At 38.0% G+C, this 16550-nt stretch overlaps 1 protein-coding gene across 2 annotated transcripts in view; it reads right to left on the bottom strand.

The window, feature by feature from the left end:
- The window catches only part of NKD1 (NKD inhibitor of WNT signaling pathway 1), a 111819-nt gene that overhangs the window by 10853 nt on the left and 84416 nt on the right, over positions 1 to 16550 (bottom strand). Inside the window, exons 5-8 of one of the 2 annotated variants that reach the window (XM_064671151.1) lie at positions 12976 to 13082; positions 10332 to 10427; positions 1706 to 1853; positions 608 to 692 (exon numbers count right to left, since the gene is read on the bottom strand). In XM_064671151.1, coding sequence (XP_064527221.1) covers positions 608 to 692; positions 1706 to 1853; positions 10332 to 10427; positions 12976 to 13082 — 436 coding nt within the window. The remainder of the gene's footprint in view (positions 1 to 607; positions 693 to 1705; positions 1854 to 10331; positions 10428 to 12975; positions 13083 to 16550) is intronic. The other variant, XM_064671152.1, reaches the window with a different exon arrangement.

Genomic DNA, 16550 nt, shown 5'->3' with positions numbered 1-16550 from the left:
TGTCATTTTTAATAAGACTGAATACTTCTTCTCCTGATAAGTTCGTTACATATTCGGACAAATATCCCTAAAACCAAGGAAAGCCAAAAATGTGTGGAGTTTGGGTTTTGGTTTATTTTTGTTTGTTTGTTTTTATTAATTTGCAGCTGAAGAAACAAATGCAATGAATGAGTCAATGTCATTTCTGTAGCATTTCAGCAAACACTTCTCTCTGCCTTAGTGTGAAACATAAAATCTTAAAACATATCAAAGCTATACACCAAGAGGACTTGTTAGCTCTCTGTTCTGGTTATGACCTGGCAATCAAGATAGATCTGTGTTGTGCTATAAACCTCACTTATTTGCAGATGGCATCTAAAAAGGCAATACATGTCCTCCAAGGAGCTCACAGAGGAAGAAAATGTCAATATTTTTTGCTTTTTTGTTTTGTTTTAATATACAAAATATCCACCCATGAAAGCTGCTCATGGTTCCACAGTGAAAACTCCTGATATTCCTCTATTTTAACATAATTTTAAAAAATAAAATGAACAAGCAAGAAAGCAGTGGTTGAAGTTTCCTCGGACGTGCCCAGTGCCTGTCAGGAGTCAGAGTTCTCTGCCCTTACCTGAGAGAAGCCCGCTGCTTCTTCTCAGAGCTTCTTGCTTCTTCATTAGCTTTGTTTTCAGCTCTATGCCTGGCACTCTGCAAATCTGCCAAGAGAAAGTATATTATTCTCACATTACTGTTCCTGCTGATCAGCATAACTAACGTGCTACACTGCAAACACATCCTTTCCTGTCGGTAGATCAAGATGTAACCTATCATGTCATGTAACCTTATTGAATGTGCTCTTGTCCACACGACAGATTTTAAGCAGATATAACCTTGACTGCAGGATATCAGTCAGGGTTAGGCTGCACACCATGTGGCAGCCCAAATGGAGCCACATTCACACTGAAATGCTTGTCCCTCAGGAGGGCTCAGCAGTTTGCAACTCAATGCTGTACTAACTCATCACACAGTTCCCCAGCAGTGCAGATCTGCTTATGTCTGCACTTGATGGAGTGGATGTATTATTAAAACTCAGGTAACAAGGCTTTCCTTTTAGATGAGATGCCCACATTTTCTACTGAAGTATTACTTTAAGTACTTTGAAGTATTTCAACTTAGTACTACTTTACCTGTTGAAGTAATTATGCTGATACAACTATTATTACAGTGAATATAAGTTGGATAAGCCATCAGGGTATAAGCATTTTTATAATGCCAGCACAAAAAATATGCAATTTTTATGCATAGATTCATATATGTTACTTATGCTTAATTTTTTATTTTTACCCAAGAGCAGTGACAGCAAAAAACATTTAATATTGCTACACCTGCTTCCATACAAACCAAGCACTGTAATATCAGCAGAATAAGAGTGGTACCGGTGAAAAAGGCCTTAAATCTGCCTTGCAGTACACAAAGACAATTACACAACATAGGAGTTACAAGAAGCAATCAATCAGGAGAGGGAACCCTAATTTGCTAAACTGACACTCAAAGGAATGGGGCAATTTTACACCCAAGATCATAAAGCAGGTTCATGGGGTTTAAAATACTGCACAATTATTTGCCCTTATGCATGTCTTTATTTGTATTAACAAAATACAGAGATGGATTTTCAAGGCCCTCTAGAAGTCTTTTTTAATTTTTCCAATGGCTGATTGCACATCCTTACCAGTATGATTTAACAAGATACTCTTTTTCTTCTGGCTGCCATCTGGTGCCACAGTAAGTTTCACTCGCAGAGTTTTGCTGGAACTGGGAGAATGGTTTACTGATGCATCAACTACCTCATAGATGGTGTGAAGCAAGCTGGTAATATCCTATAGTTGGAGTGAAACACAAAAAGACATAGTACTGTGAAAATGGTATGAAACCCACAGCTCTGATGCTTGCAGCTATTTTGGACTTGGGAATAATAAATGCTGAAATATCCTCAGAAGTCATTGAATTTAAAAGAGTTCAACCTGCACAGAACCTTACGATCTGTATCAAATAGACTTATGAATTGGGGCAAACTAGATCAAAAAAATAACAGCAACAAAAGATATTCAGGTTTCCCAACCTGTGAATCAGCAAAATGGTGTTCTGCCTTTTCTTTGATTTCAACAGAAGCCAGGACTAACCATTCACACTCCACTAAAAATTTAGTACACATGGCCAAAACAAATACAGAAATTGAAGGAAATCTTGGACATTGCAGTCTTCCTACTTCTTTTTTTTTTCCACTTGGGATAGTTAAATGGTTCATTATCTAGAAGAAAACCACCAAGAGAAGTTGCAAAACTCTAAACCTTATGTTTGGAAATAAATGATGTCTGAATGTCACCCTACCATATGTGTTTTGGGGTCTAGCTTATTTTGCAAAATCCAAAGCAGTCATAAAACTATATTTTTGAGCTGCAAATATTATCCAGTTGGGCCTGTTACAGAACATTCTTCACAGACCCCTTTGAAGGCAATGGAATGTGAACAAACACTTACGTGTCTGGCTATATCAGAAAAAACACCAGCCAGTTTTAACAAGCCAGTTGTTTCAAACAGGAAAAACACTGTTTAGTAGCTGGTGATGCTCAAAGGTCTCTCAGGTTGATCTAATGTAGCCAGGCTCAAATAGAGTATTACCTTAAACTTCCAAAATGAAAAGGAGATCTCTTGGCTCATTGCTTTTCCTCAAAGTAATTTTACCCAAATTGATCTTGGGCACCAACCTAAGGCCAGAGCATTCTGATCATTGTATATCATAAAGAGCCCATTCAATACATATCTAAGAATTTCTCCATGCTGGTCTTCCTTTTCCTTGATCTATCCTAGGATCTAGGCTCTTTCCAGATGCCTGTGAGCACAAAAGAAATATTTAAATAATCTTTTGTTAAGTATAGCTGGTTCTGAGGATTAAGAGTCAGGTCTATAAAAACCTCTACAACTTTTCCTTTGCCCAGGGGTCACACCTGTTAACAATGGCAGCTCAAAGTTTAATATGCCCTAATGGGTCCCAACATTTTCGTAGTCAATATACTACACAGCCCTCTTTATGTAACCAGATTTAAAGGTGACACAGAAATATTAATTTCTGCTCATACAGAATTTAGGGAAATACTGAACTTCTGACCAGGACAAATGATTTTACAGTAGATGATTTTCCAGCTCAGTGGGCAGAAGAGTAACTAAATCCTAGAGGGTCCAGATTTTGTCTTAACATGTACCCTCTCTAACTTTCTGCACTCAGGGGAGTTTCTCCAGACTTGAGAGTTCAAGACCATACATTCACAAAAAGAGAGCAGAATTTACAGTCTCCCACTCATTTCTCCACTGATATTTTTTTCTACCATGGCTGCCAGAGTCTCTCTATATGGACTGTTACTATCATGTCAGTAGCTGCTTTCCATACTCTTGAGAACCACCATCTAAAGCTTGAAAGAGGGAAAGATAGCTCCATGAAAATCTGGTGGACACCTCACAGCTCTTTAACACATCTCACTTCTCCCACTTCCATCCTAATTTGAAACATAGCCAGACCTCTAAATACACACAGCCATATCTGACAGCCAGCCTGGAGGGCTGGATTTTTATTTTGTCTATGAGGAAAACCCCAAGCAAGCACATTAACAAACAAACAAATCATATCTGCTGTTTTATTCGCCCTCCATAAATCATGTTCTAGGAGCATTGTGCTATAATCCTACACTTCAATAAGCCAAACCTTCTCCTTCAGCAGAATACTTAAGCACCGTGTTTATTCTTAATAGGGCTTCATGCACTCAGCACTTGGGTGAATGGAGCTTTTTTCATACATTCCTTAGCAAATGTTGGTTAGCCAACGTGTCATCTTTCCATACAGGGCTGCTATCAAGAGTTTGTCAACTCTTTCATTCACAATAATCCGTCCTTCTTCCTTTTTCAGCTACGACAGATATTTTTAAAGCAGTACATCTAGTAAATTTTAACTTCAATAGGCAAAGACAAAAAGTCTCCCACTGTCCTTTTACATGATTTTTTTTCCCCAGAGTTGAGGTCTAACTTGCTAACTGGCTTAAATCTGACCCTTGTGCTCTGTGAGGGTCTTTCCCAACAAGCTGCTTGACTCAACAGTTTAAAAAGTACTCCCAAAGGCTGTCATGGAAGGCCAGATAGTTGGCAAGTCAGAAATATGTGCACACATATATAACATCAGGACAATCTACATCTCTCAGCCAAATAGGCCCAAATGAATGTAAATTAATGCCCAGGTTGTTGAAGAGACTGCACGGAGGAATCAGGACACCTTGTGGACTTACACACTGCTGCCTTTGCATTTTGTTACGTGTTTAATAACAGTTTCCTCCACAAGGATCTGAACTGCTCTGCATTCTGGCACTGGAGGAACGTGGTGGTCAGACTGGATATGCACCAAGATCGAGGTTAGGGATATTCATAAGTAACCACTTAATGCTCATGCTGATCTTTTAAATACTGACAACAACATATTTATTACAGGATTCATTTACTTGTGGTCCTGATTTGGGGTTGGGAATTTCAGCAAACTGACAGTTCTGATTTGGTCAAACAAGGCTTCCTGGGTTATTCTCTGCTCTGTGTCATCTGCCAAGGTCCTGGCTCAGCAGGTACCAGCTGCAGGGCAGCTTGAATCTCCTATTGCTTCCCCATTATTGCTTCTCAGTTTTAAAATACAAGTTTCTGAGGCACTGATCTACTAGGAATGGTCTTCATCAATGAGATTTGAACTGTCACTAAAACTACCTTCTCACAGCCCTGTTTTGGCAGCTAATATGGTCATGGTTTCTTGTCAAATTAGTAGCAATAAACCATTAAAGTATATGTTGCAAACTCTGTATTTTACAGTTACATGTATATTTACCCCCCAAAGTATTTTCATTTTCCAGTAGCCTGCCAGGAGACTGAGGCAATTAATGTTTCCCTTGAAAGCTGCCCCACACTGAACATTATCTGTAATTAAATTCCTTAAAAACTGCCCAAATCCATTGAGTTTACCTTCTACACACCAGTTTGTGCATTTCACTGTCCACAAGAAATTTGGCAAAGATCAAGAATAAAAGCTAGTTAAATTTTCCTCTCTTCTGAAACACCCACCAGCACGTCTCAGAGCCCACCTACCAAAGAATTCAACTTTTCTCTAAAGTGGGTTATGAGTTTCACTAGTCATGTGATTTTGCAACTGCTTTGCTTAATACTGCTTGGCACTTCCCACACAAAAAAGTTCATCCCACATTTCTCAAACTTACTCACTTTTTACATGAAAAATAAACAAGAACAGATTTTTCAGTGTTGTCCATGTAAAAAAAAAATTGCTTTCTTTTAAATTAAATGTACTTTAAAATCTTTTTACTTACAAATCATTGTGGATTTTAAAAATACTATATTACATGGGTAAAGAGAAACAAGAATGAACAAAGATTTCTCTCCTTCATAGCAAATGGATTATATTTAGAGGGGAAATATGCTGCATGACTAACTTCTGAAAGGCTTCTAGGATGCAGAATTTCTGCTGGGATAGCTAGTTTAATCAAGTAAGAAAACTGAAACTATTATATTTATCCCCAAAGGAGAAAATAAATGCTTGCTGGGTAGCAAACAGCCAGCACATGCCATACCCAGATTTATTTGTGTTTTGCTTATTGAACACCAGAGTTGGTTTTACCAGGGTAAAGTATTTAAGCAGTGTTAATCTGCATGTTTTTCCCATCCTATTTTATCAAGCAGATAGTACAACAAAGTATATTAAAAAGACCAATTTTAATAGATTGCCAGAAATATTTCCATTAGAAATATTAAACAATGAACAGTTAAGGCCACACATGCGTGCTGCACTCACACATGTATCCACAGAATACTTTACAGATCTCTAGTAGGAGATTAGCAATAATTTAGAATATTCAGAGAAACCAATGGGTCTGAAAAAAGAACAAGAGCACTGAAGTATTCCTCATTCCTTACAGAAGTTATGTGACTGAGAAAGTCCCTATTCTAGGCATTAATTTGCATTTCTAAGGAATATTAGTGGTACAGTGACAACCTTATTTTTCCCATATTAACAAAGCTTATCATCATAGGACTAGCTAGCAAACTAGAGATTCTGTGAAAGAAACTAATAGGCTTTTCCAGTAAAATTAACAGAATGAGATATTTGCACCAAAAAAAAGCCCTAAAAAAACCCCCAAACCACCAGCCTCCCCTCAAAAACACAAAGCACCCTAAAACCCCCCATGAGTTTAGAAACACTGAAAGAAAACATTTAGTTTGACTCCTTGTAACTTGTCTGAGAGAGAAGTCTTTGGCTCCCATTAAAACCAAAAGAGAACATCATATTTTCTTTTAATTTTTCTATCTGGCACAAATCCACCAAATCTGACAGCTGAAATGATGGCTACTCTGATACAGACAGGCACTACTCCTCTGTCTGTTGGTTCCATTGCTCTTTCTATATCCTGAGTTAATATGATGTTGACAAACACAGTGAAAACCAACAACTATCAAGATAAGGCTCAGGCTGATAAATGGTAGCCCCAAAAAACCCAATATCCTTTCTCAAGTCAACAATTTGGTGCTGAGTTCTGAATGCAGATATAACCTCAAACCTTTTCATTCATCAGAGGATATGAGCAAAAAAAAACAGAAAGGGAAAGAACAAAACATAAAGGAAACATAAGAGAAAAAATTGGGTATTTAATGTAAGATACAAAGAACATTTTTAGCATTAAAAATACATGAAGAGAAACATCTATATCAGTTCATTACCTTTCCCTTGGAAAAAGATAAATACAAATGTCTCATTTGTACTTTGTTTGTAGTCTGATTTTTACATACAGCAGGATGTTTTTATTGCAACATCAGCTCTGTTTGATCACATACGTTTTTGAATCATTCCTATTTGGAATGAGAAAGGAGCTTCACTTGCTATCAAGTCAAAAACTATTCTGGAAGAAATTGCTTTTTTTTAGTCCTGACAAGCAACTTTCTTGTGTGCTTATTCCTGTGCAGCCGCTCACCAAAGAAACTCAATTTTCCAAGGAAGAACTGATTGGAGGAAAAAAAAAAAAAAAAGAAAAAGCTAGTGTTTATGAAGTATAATTACATTCAGAGAGCTCAACATAAAACCTCATGGATCAAAACACATTAGTTCAATTATCCAAGTTTCAAGTCCGATTACAAATATTCGTGTGAAGATAATTACAGTGCAGCTGTCAGTTCTAAAAAGGCCTGCTGTACATAATGAATTGTCCTCTTATGGCTTAAGGAATGAAAGGAAACATTATTAGCCAAGTTTTGTAATATACATATTAGAGCAGGAAAAGTTATCTCCCACTAAACCAAACGGACTGAAAAAGGGTTGTCTTCTATGACAGAAAAAGCAGTAGTTTAATAACATACAGTAATGGTAATTTATAATTTGCCATCCCAATAATTAAGCTTTCATAATGGGTGTATCTCTTCAAGAAGCATGACTAGATGTGAATTTCTAATTATAAGGACTACAGAAAAAGTCATACAGACTCTAGGAGGAAATCAAAGCAGTATTAAGTTCTGAAGATGTTGTTAAGATCCAGAAGAAATTTCACTAAGATGGAATTTGAATGCACTTGTGGTGATCTGTCATTGTGTAAAACCCAAAGGGAAATTTTATCAACTAAATAAGTAACTTGTTTACAATTTTTAAACATTTTAATGAAAAAAATATTAAGTCCACCTGTAAAATTGCACCCCACCTACATGACTCTTACAGACATAATTTAACACTGTGGATTCCTTTTAAGCTTTCTGGACATGAAACCCAACGTTTCAAACACAATGACTTTGAATCAAATGAAATGGATGTGGGTGGGTAAGCCACCACTTCTCCAGTGTCCCACTTTTCCAACGTAATAATAAGAATAAAACAAGAATAATAAGACCTATTTCTTTTTGTAAAGCACCTCAAGTTCTACAGGTAGAAAACTGACTTAAGAAATTTCACCCCTCTGTTAAATCCAGCTATAAATCCAGGACACATTAAAGGAAAATTTTCCAAGAAGGAGAAAAGGTCCATACTAAGCTTTTCCCACCAGAATACTGGACCTTTGTCAAAAAAAGCTGACTGGTTCTGAAAGCATTTTCATCAGCTCACTAAAGGACAGTGGTAGAGATCAGCCCTCTTCCTCAGACTGCCTGTTCTGTCCCTGGTCCAGCAATGTACTTTACATACTTTTAACTCAAAGCATGTGTCTTATTCATTTTAATTGAAACTATTCAAAGGTTTAACATTCACCATTGTTCAGTCATCTGCTGGAACAGGAGCAGAGTAGCTTAGCAAAGGACAGTATGAGACTGTGTCTACCAGTGTGCCAGGGGCCAACAGAACAAGAAATTCTATGTCATATGAAGGGACAAAAATTACTTTTCTGTGGTCAAGACTATCTATGAGCTGCTATTGTTGGTCATTTTTGCAATTGTTGGTCATTTTTGCAAAAAAAAAAAAAAAACAACTCGTAAATAGCACCTGCATTCAACAGAAGACAACCAACAAGATGGATTATACAAATGGCCCTGGAAGAGTTTACAAAAGAAATGTGTAACATAAATGGGAAGATCTGCAATGGTGCATACAATTTGTTTCTATCTTTGGTCACATGTAAAGAGCTGAAAATTTGGTCCCTTGGTTAAAAGAAATTTTTTTGGCACCGGTTCAAACCTGAACGTAGCAACCTCCAGACCTCAGAGTAGTATGATTTTCAATCCCTGCACAGATTTGGTTTCAGTAAAGCTGCAGTCTGCTTTTGTAGCAGGGAGAGGTAGAATTTGGCTGTAACATATTCTCTAAGTACAGTCAAATTAAGCTCTTTGGTGTACCACATAATCACAAATAATTATTGTATACATACTTGAAAGCATATTGGCATTATGTTCAGCAGACGGAACTCCCACTGACATTAATGGGAATTCCATGCCTGAATGTAAAAGACACCCATGTGTGTGGGTTTGGGTTTGTGTGTTTTTCCCCTATTTTTGAGTCATGATAATCTTGTAATGAAGACTTAGCCTTGGGTCTCAAAAGACCTGGGTTCAATCTGCCACTATGTTCTTTTAAGACTTTGAGCAAGTTATTTCAGTTTTCTAGTCTCTGTTTCCCATACATTAACACATATACTGCTTCCTCACCCTACCCCTCCTTGCCCCCTCTTGCCCCTATGTCACATCTTCCCATTTGAAACTCTGGACTTGGTCTGCAACTTTTCATCTGCTTGTCCTCTTGCATGAGGGGCACAGATTTCACTTGGCTATTCAAAGCACTATCAGAGTAGAGACAATAAAAATAGCCTAGTAATGATGTTCAAATATATGTTAAAACCCCTGAACAACCACAACATTTGACAATTGGTTCATAAATGTCAAAAGAGATTTACTTCAGTCTTACAGGAAAGAATCCTGCCCTCAGTTGGTGTCTAAGGCCACTACACTTTCAGTGTTTACCCCATTCCTTTCAGTCAGTTTTTAGCAATTGTCACAGACACCAGCATAAGAGCTAAGAGAGCAAAAAACCTTTGCTTTCCAGTTGATTGTCTAAAAGCATGGAAGAGAGTGAAAAATCACCTCACAAAAAAGAAAATCAATGACAGCACATGGCAGTAAATCTCAAGTAAAAGATATTCTTCTAGAAGAGGTGTTATCCAATTTGGGTAGAAATAGTTCTTAAACTGTATCTGGTTCTAATCTGTATCTATCCTCTTATTTAACTTCTCATTTGCACAGGAAATACGACTTGAAGATATTCTGATAATAAAAAATCAGGTATGCTGTGACAGCCATTCACTATGGTCCTTCAGCAAACACCATCAATGTTATCTATATGTGGAAGGATAAGGCAGAGATCAGCCCAATATTCATGAAAACAATAGAACAGTATAGTTAGTACTATTGGAAAGAATGTCAGCAAGCAACCTTGCTATTTGGTTAGCTTAACTCTGAAAAGCAGGAGAGAAGCCAGAACAATATACATTTGCAAGGGTTTATTTTGACAGTGTGTTTAGCTGTTCAGTTGTTTCAGATATTTTTCCTCCTCAAATGCCAGTACTATTTTTTAAAGGCTAATCTCAGGTATTAAAAAACAACCAGCTTAAAAAATGGTACAGTACATGTGAAAACAGTAAACTACTGGTGGGATTGTTTCTAGGAGGGAAGGGTCTGTGGAAACTGCTGTTTAAGTTGGCAGGACACCTCTGCTTCATAGAAGAAAAAATGTTCCTGTTATAAAACACTTCTCTTATTAGCAAATGCTGCACATAAAGGGGCAGCTGTACTTTGCTTACCTCACGTGTGACTCTTCCGTTGTTATCAAAGTCATACAGTGTGAAGGTCCATTCTTGCCTGTTATCTTCCTCTACAGACACATCACATTGCAATTCCTAAGAAACATGCAAAGAGCAGCTGATTACCTAAAGCAAAAGGCCTGTTTGCAGAGGAGACTCTCCACAGAAGGAGGCTGCTTGCTTTCTTTCTTCCTCCCTCCCTTGTGGGAGGAAACTTTCGGGATATGTCCCGGAGAGGCCTCTGTCCACCACAATGAAGAGGTCTCATCACAGTCACATAACCATCCTAACTCTCTGGGCTACACTTCAGGGAATTCACAACATGCTTTCTACTTCATTGTAGAAAACAGAAAAAGGTACAAGAAAACTACTCCCTGAAGCTCTTGAAATACAGTAAGTTTACCCACTAAAAAGTGAGAAGGAAAACTGTGCTTAACTCAGGAAGACAACACTCAGAGAACGAGGCAGCACACTACAGGGCCAGGAGCAGGAGTTAATACAACATGGACACAAATCCCCACCAGAGAGACCTGTCCTTGGCACAGATATTTGATAGGCAAAGACTGTCAGAGTTAGTTCAGTACAGCATCATGCCACTGGAGCTCCTGAAATGGAGCCTGCCTAGGAACTGGCAAGTAAGAATGACCTGGAGTGGTGCCTGCTCTGTGTTTTAACTGTGCTTCTGTTAGTGAGAGTGTGATTTGTGGAAAGCCTGAAAGAATCAATTTGTTAAAGTGGGAAAAAAAATCCCCAAACCACAACCAAGACTTCGGTCAAGAACAAAGGATGCACTTTGACTGACTCCAGTCACCTGAGTGAAAATCATTTGCTGTCTCTCAATCAGTCTGTGCAATCAGAATTATCCAGAGCCACAAAAAGGCAAAACAGAGAAGTTACAGTGCAATTAAAATGAAAGTCACTGTATGCAAGTAAAATAAACAGCTCCAAATAAATTCAGCCTGATAGACTTCAAAATACCTGGTTGATCTTCTGACTTGAAACCAATTCCCTACAGCAGTAACGGGTACCCCCTGTCCCCTGCCGAGTTCAAAGGCAGTCTTCTCTCAGTTGTAACAAGCCCGGCTGAGAGCTGCCAAGTGCCCCACACTCCACTGTGGAAACACAGTTTCGTATTACATAAACATTACCGGCACCTTTAAAAGCCAAATCACATCCACCTCAGATTTAGACCTCTTGTCGCAACACTTGTGTTTCTGATTCTTTTATACCTTTGAAACGTTTACCAATCTCTTGGCTCCCAGCTTACAGAGCTGGAAAACTTTCATTTGTAGAACAAGGGGAAAAATATCAATACTTGGTTTCTTGCCACATATTAATACTTCCCTGTCCCACACTGCCTAACATAACATCTTTATGTGAGGATGTGCTCTGCTTAGTTAAGAGCCATGGAAACCTTCCCTGCATTAGTCACGGTGCCTAATACCAAGTGCTAACCTTTATGGCATGCCAAGAACTACTCGGGAACAAACGCAGACTTTGCCGGCACAGTGGAGTTACAGCTACTCTGGCACCAACCATGTTGACAGGTGTCCTCCAACTTTCAAATATCAAGGCACTGTTAATTGCAATTTATCATGCCTTTCCTGTCTGCAAATGTCTGCTGCTCGAGGTAGAATATAAAATGTGCCTAGAAGAAGAGTTATCACTGTGGGGAAAAATGGGCAGGAAAAGTCACCTCCCCCCAGAAGGCCCACAAGCACCTAGCAATATCTGAACCATCCATGGGAAACCCACCTCCTCTTAATCAGCCTTAAAACAGTAAAAAATAAATCATGCCAGACTACTCAGTCTGTCCTAGAGAAGGAAATGAACACTCGAGCCATGCTGCAAGGTGGCTGCATGGTCTTTTAAACAGCAGTTGAGGAAACGCAAAGCTCATTACTGTGACAGGCTGACAGCACTGAAAGGCACAAGTTTGCCATGTCTGCTAGAGTGCAGAGATGAAAATTCGTGCTGTCTCTTGCTGGCACCAGAATATCTTCCTCCTCACCAAGACAGACAACCCACCAGCTGGATGACAGCATGTTTTAATACTCATATTTATTAAATCACTCCCTATATAAACAAAATCCACCAACTACACACAATATCTGGCAGTTGTATGATGTTTGTAAGTCTACAAGGAGATAGACTACTGGACTCAGTGCCCTCCTTTTCCTCTTGCCATGTGATCAGACGAATTTCCCCTTCAGGAGGTCAGAGTTATTTCAATTTGGAGACCTGGGTACAAAAGACCAATCATTATGGAAGTTTTCACAAGCATCTTTTACACTAGGCAGATTTAACCAAGTGCAGTAGTCCATGAAAGTCAATCTAAAGATTTGATAACATGATAAGTGGCATTAAGGGTTAAACCTAAAGTCTCTTCTTACTATACATTTCAGATCCTACAGAGGAATGATAATCATTTTATTCTGTCCAAACCTGGAAATACATGTCATGAATCATCTTGTAAGGAGCAACAATAGTAAGGCACTGACTTGTGCCAATTCTGCTGCCTCCTGTGCCCACCACAATCGTTGGGAGCAATAAACATGCATCAGATGACATTATTTGGTCCACAGGTTATTTTTCTACCATAATTATGTCAGTACAGTGAAACTTTAAAATACAGAGGACTTACTTCAAATTTCAGTTGCTTCTTGGAACTTGTGCGTGTGTCACTTTCTTTTTCTGCTTTCTTTTCATCTCCACTGCAAACTCCATCTGTCTTCTCTGGAGGCAAAGCCACTGCGAAAAGAATATTTAAGAAAAAACGCTTATAAGGAAATGTCAAGGCAGACTTATATTTGCAAATCTGTCTTTATATTTAGGGTGAAATTGATTTCGGCAAACTTGTATGAGAGGATCATTATACTTGATTTGCTTTTGTGTTCACTACACATCTGGGATAATTTCAGCAGACAATCTACCAACAGCTTTTGGTACACAGCCTCTCCTACAAACATCACTAGAGTCACAGGAAGTTCAAACACAATATTATGAGAATATAAATCAGCAGAACTGTTACTGCAAATAAGTTGAATAATTTGCAAAATATTGAAAGTTGGTGACACATTGCAAAAACACATCACATTCACTGGCAGTGAATGAAGTAATGAAGCTGAAATAAAGTCCTCATTCTGTTTCAGTTTTCTTCTTCAAATACACACTAACCTTACTACCTTCCAAGAAGGTAGCACTACCTGACAAAGAGGTTAAGCTGCATTTTTTTAAGTATGTATGAAAAAGTATATTTCACCCAAGTTTCAAGTTAAAACATCATGTACTTGTATAAATCAATACCACTTATAAAGAGCATCAATATCAACATCTATCATAACATATACTAAATATATAAAAGAAAGATATATGCTTCTCACATGGATTAGAAGACAAATGCCTAGGAACTTAATAGCTGTGCCTTTGGCTCCCGCAGAGGTACATAGCCTTGCACATGATGAAAGCCTATATCCGAAGAAAACTATATACTATATTCATTAGCATTATGAAAATATACATGGATTTTTAACCCTACTCTCAGACTTTTTAGATATGATTTTTTACACATCCATATACCTCTGCCAACAATGTTATGTCCATACTCCATTATGTATAGCAGCAATCCTGCCTACTCCCCAATAATTAGCAGATATTGGGAGAATATGTGTCCTAAAGTCAGCATTTTTTTCCTCTTGTGCTGCATCTATGTAGGAACTGTTTCTTGGAGATGCCTTTGTAAGTAGGATCTCATTTAAGTGCCAGTTCAGTCAAGCTAGATTCCTTAAAAAAGGGAGACATGATCCCCTCTAGTTCAGGGCGAGCCATTTCAAACTGGGTTTACTCTGTGGCTCTCCTGGTGTTCCACACTGCTGAGCTGCCTCCCAAGCATTCTTCAAGGAAAGCAAGTCACTAACACGCTAGAAATTAAGATACTCTATTAGGCATTTTCCAGCACTTTCTTTCATGTTTAAAATAGAACAATTAGCTTCAAAAAAACCCCCAAAACCCCAACTCCCATTACCATGTCTTTATACTCTCAGAAATTCCAGAAGCTAAGATTTTTGCCACAACACTCACATTGCCACCCTGCAACACATATCACATTTTCTAGTCTCATTTCTTTGTTTAAATTTAACATTGTTGTTTTACTTTTGTTTGTTTATTTGTTCTTAAAACTGTGGTATACAAGATGGATGTGCAGTAAAGAAAAGGGGAATGAAGTAAAAATCCTAACCCTTGGAATTTCCTGACTTTGATACTTATTTGCAGTTTTGATGTTATACTAACACCAGCTTCCCAACACACACATGTAATTTGCATTGTACAAATGCAAGCAGACATAGTATTTATTATACACATACTGACATGCTGATACCCTTTGATTTCTGCTCCAAGTCATGTTAGGGTTCCCTACACCAAATATAAACTAAGTAGGAAGGTCAGACAAAGGAAGACAAAGCTGGCTTCACAACAGTTTCTTCCCTGATCCTTTTAATTTGGTGTTATTGGACAAGCAGGGACTGTTTCTTGGGAGGTTTTTGTATAGTGTTTATCACATTTAAGGCACTTATTAAAATAAATATTACTTACAATACATAACTTTAAAGTATATCTGAAGAACCACCATTTGCTTTATATTCACTTGGTCCGTAAATACAACTCAACCTTCTTGGAAGTTCAAAGCTAAGGCCACAAAAAGATCCCCATGAAACAAAAGACAAGATTTGTTTGTTTACCTTAGTCCAGCTCTGTTGCTTCCTTCAAAAATCAACAAGAAATTAAAAGGTAACATGGGCCTTCATAAAAAAAGACAGTTACACTGAGAGTGGTACTTTCTGGTTTCAGGAACAGCCCTTCCACTGGCACGTTTAATAACCTGTCTGGATGTACAATTTGTGTATTCAGATAGGAAGCTTTCCCTTTCATGTATAATTTATGTAACAGAGGAAAAAACGTGCACTGACAAATTAGTCTTCTCAGAAAAACAAGGGTTCAGCTATTGGGGAAGGAGGGGATACATCTTGCAGTACACTCCTTGAGAGAGTTTAAATACTGTATGCCAGAAATTATCCTCTTTGAGCTTTGCTGACCTTTGATCTGAAGAACTCATTGGCCTTGCTGCTCCAGGGAATTATCCTTTGAAATCAGTTACTCATTTTGGAGCTCAAATGGAATGGGGAAATCTGGTGATCTCATCCTGATGTCAAGTTTCATTCAGCAAAGAAAAATGAGATCTAAACGAGGAAACTTTAAAGGGGAATATGGGGATATTAAAATAGTATTTACAAGTGATCAAACAACGTGTCTGTACATATATCCTCATGTGCCTTATCCAAACCCAATGAACATTTAAAAATACTTACTGTTTTGTCTGAGAAGAAGGATAAGTGTTTGGTATCTTGCTTCTATACTTAGTTTTGACTATTGACATGTGCTCAATTTCATGAAGGATATAAACACATGCTGAACCTACTTATAAATAAAATAAGAATGTCTGCTTGGGGCAGTTAAAACTGGCAGCTGTAAACAGAGATCCACCAGTGAGCTGCATGCCAAGGTTCAGATATATTCACAATGTGAGCTTCCTTTCAGCTCTGCCAATGATATTAAACCAGACCAGACAAGATAGCTATCTCAAAGGAGTGTGGAGAATTAATAGACTTGTGTTTCCAAAGTCTAGGCCATCAGAAATAGGTCCACGTACAATATATCATCTGTGCAAAAATACTTACTTACCTCCCCACTCAGATAACAAGCCCTGACAAAGAGAACATGCTACATAGACAAATACATATAGAAACCTACCCTTGCTGTGGGAATCCACAACTGCAGGGGGAAAAAAATGTATATATATTGCTTCTCATGGGAATAACCATATGCTCTCAAAAACAATGTTCCCTAACAGAATGTTTCATGAATTGAAATACTGCATATGTTTTCTTTATTATGCTCTTTCCTTGTTCATTATTAATGGTCTTGTATTCACTTCTATAACCCTAAGACACTATAAAAATGCGTCTGGACAATATTTGAAATTGGAAAGACAAAAAAGGAAAAATATTAACTTGGAAAAATTGTGAAATACCATTCTTTCATGAAAAACAAACTGACTGGCTTAAGTGTACTAGCAGATGTTTCTCTCTCTGATTGTTAATTAGTACCACCCAATTGCTCCTAATTGAAGTGGGGGAGGAAGAGAGGGAGAGAATGAACACC

This window comes from Pseudopipra pipra, chromosome 14 (assembly GCF_036250125.1).
Source record: "Pseudopipra pipra isolate bDixPip1 chromosome 14, bDixPip1.hap1, whole genome shotgun sequence".
Classification (NCBI taxonomy): Eukaryota; Metazoa; Chordata; class Aves; order Passeriformes; family Pipridae; genus Pseudopipra; species Pseudopipra pipra.
The sequence above is the reverse complement of the archived record's forward strand: the minus strand, read 5'-3'. Positions and strand labels throughout refer to the sequence as shown.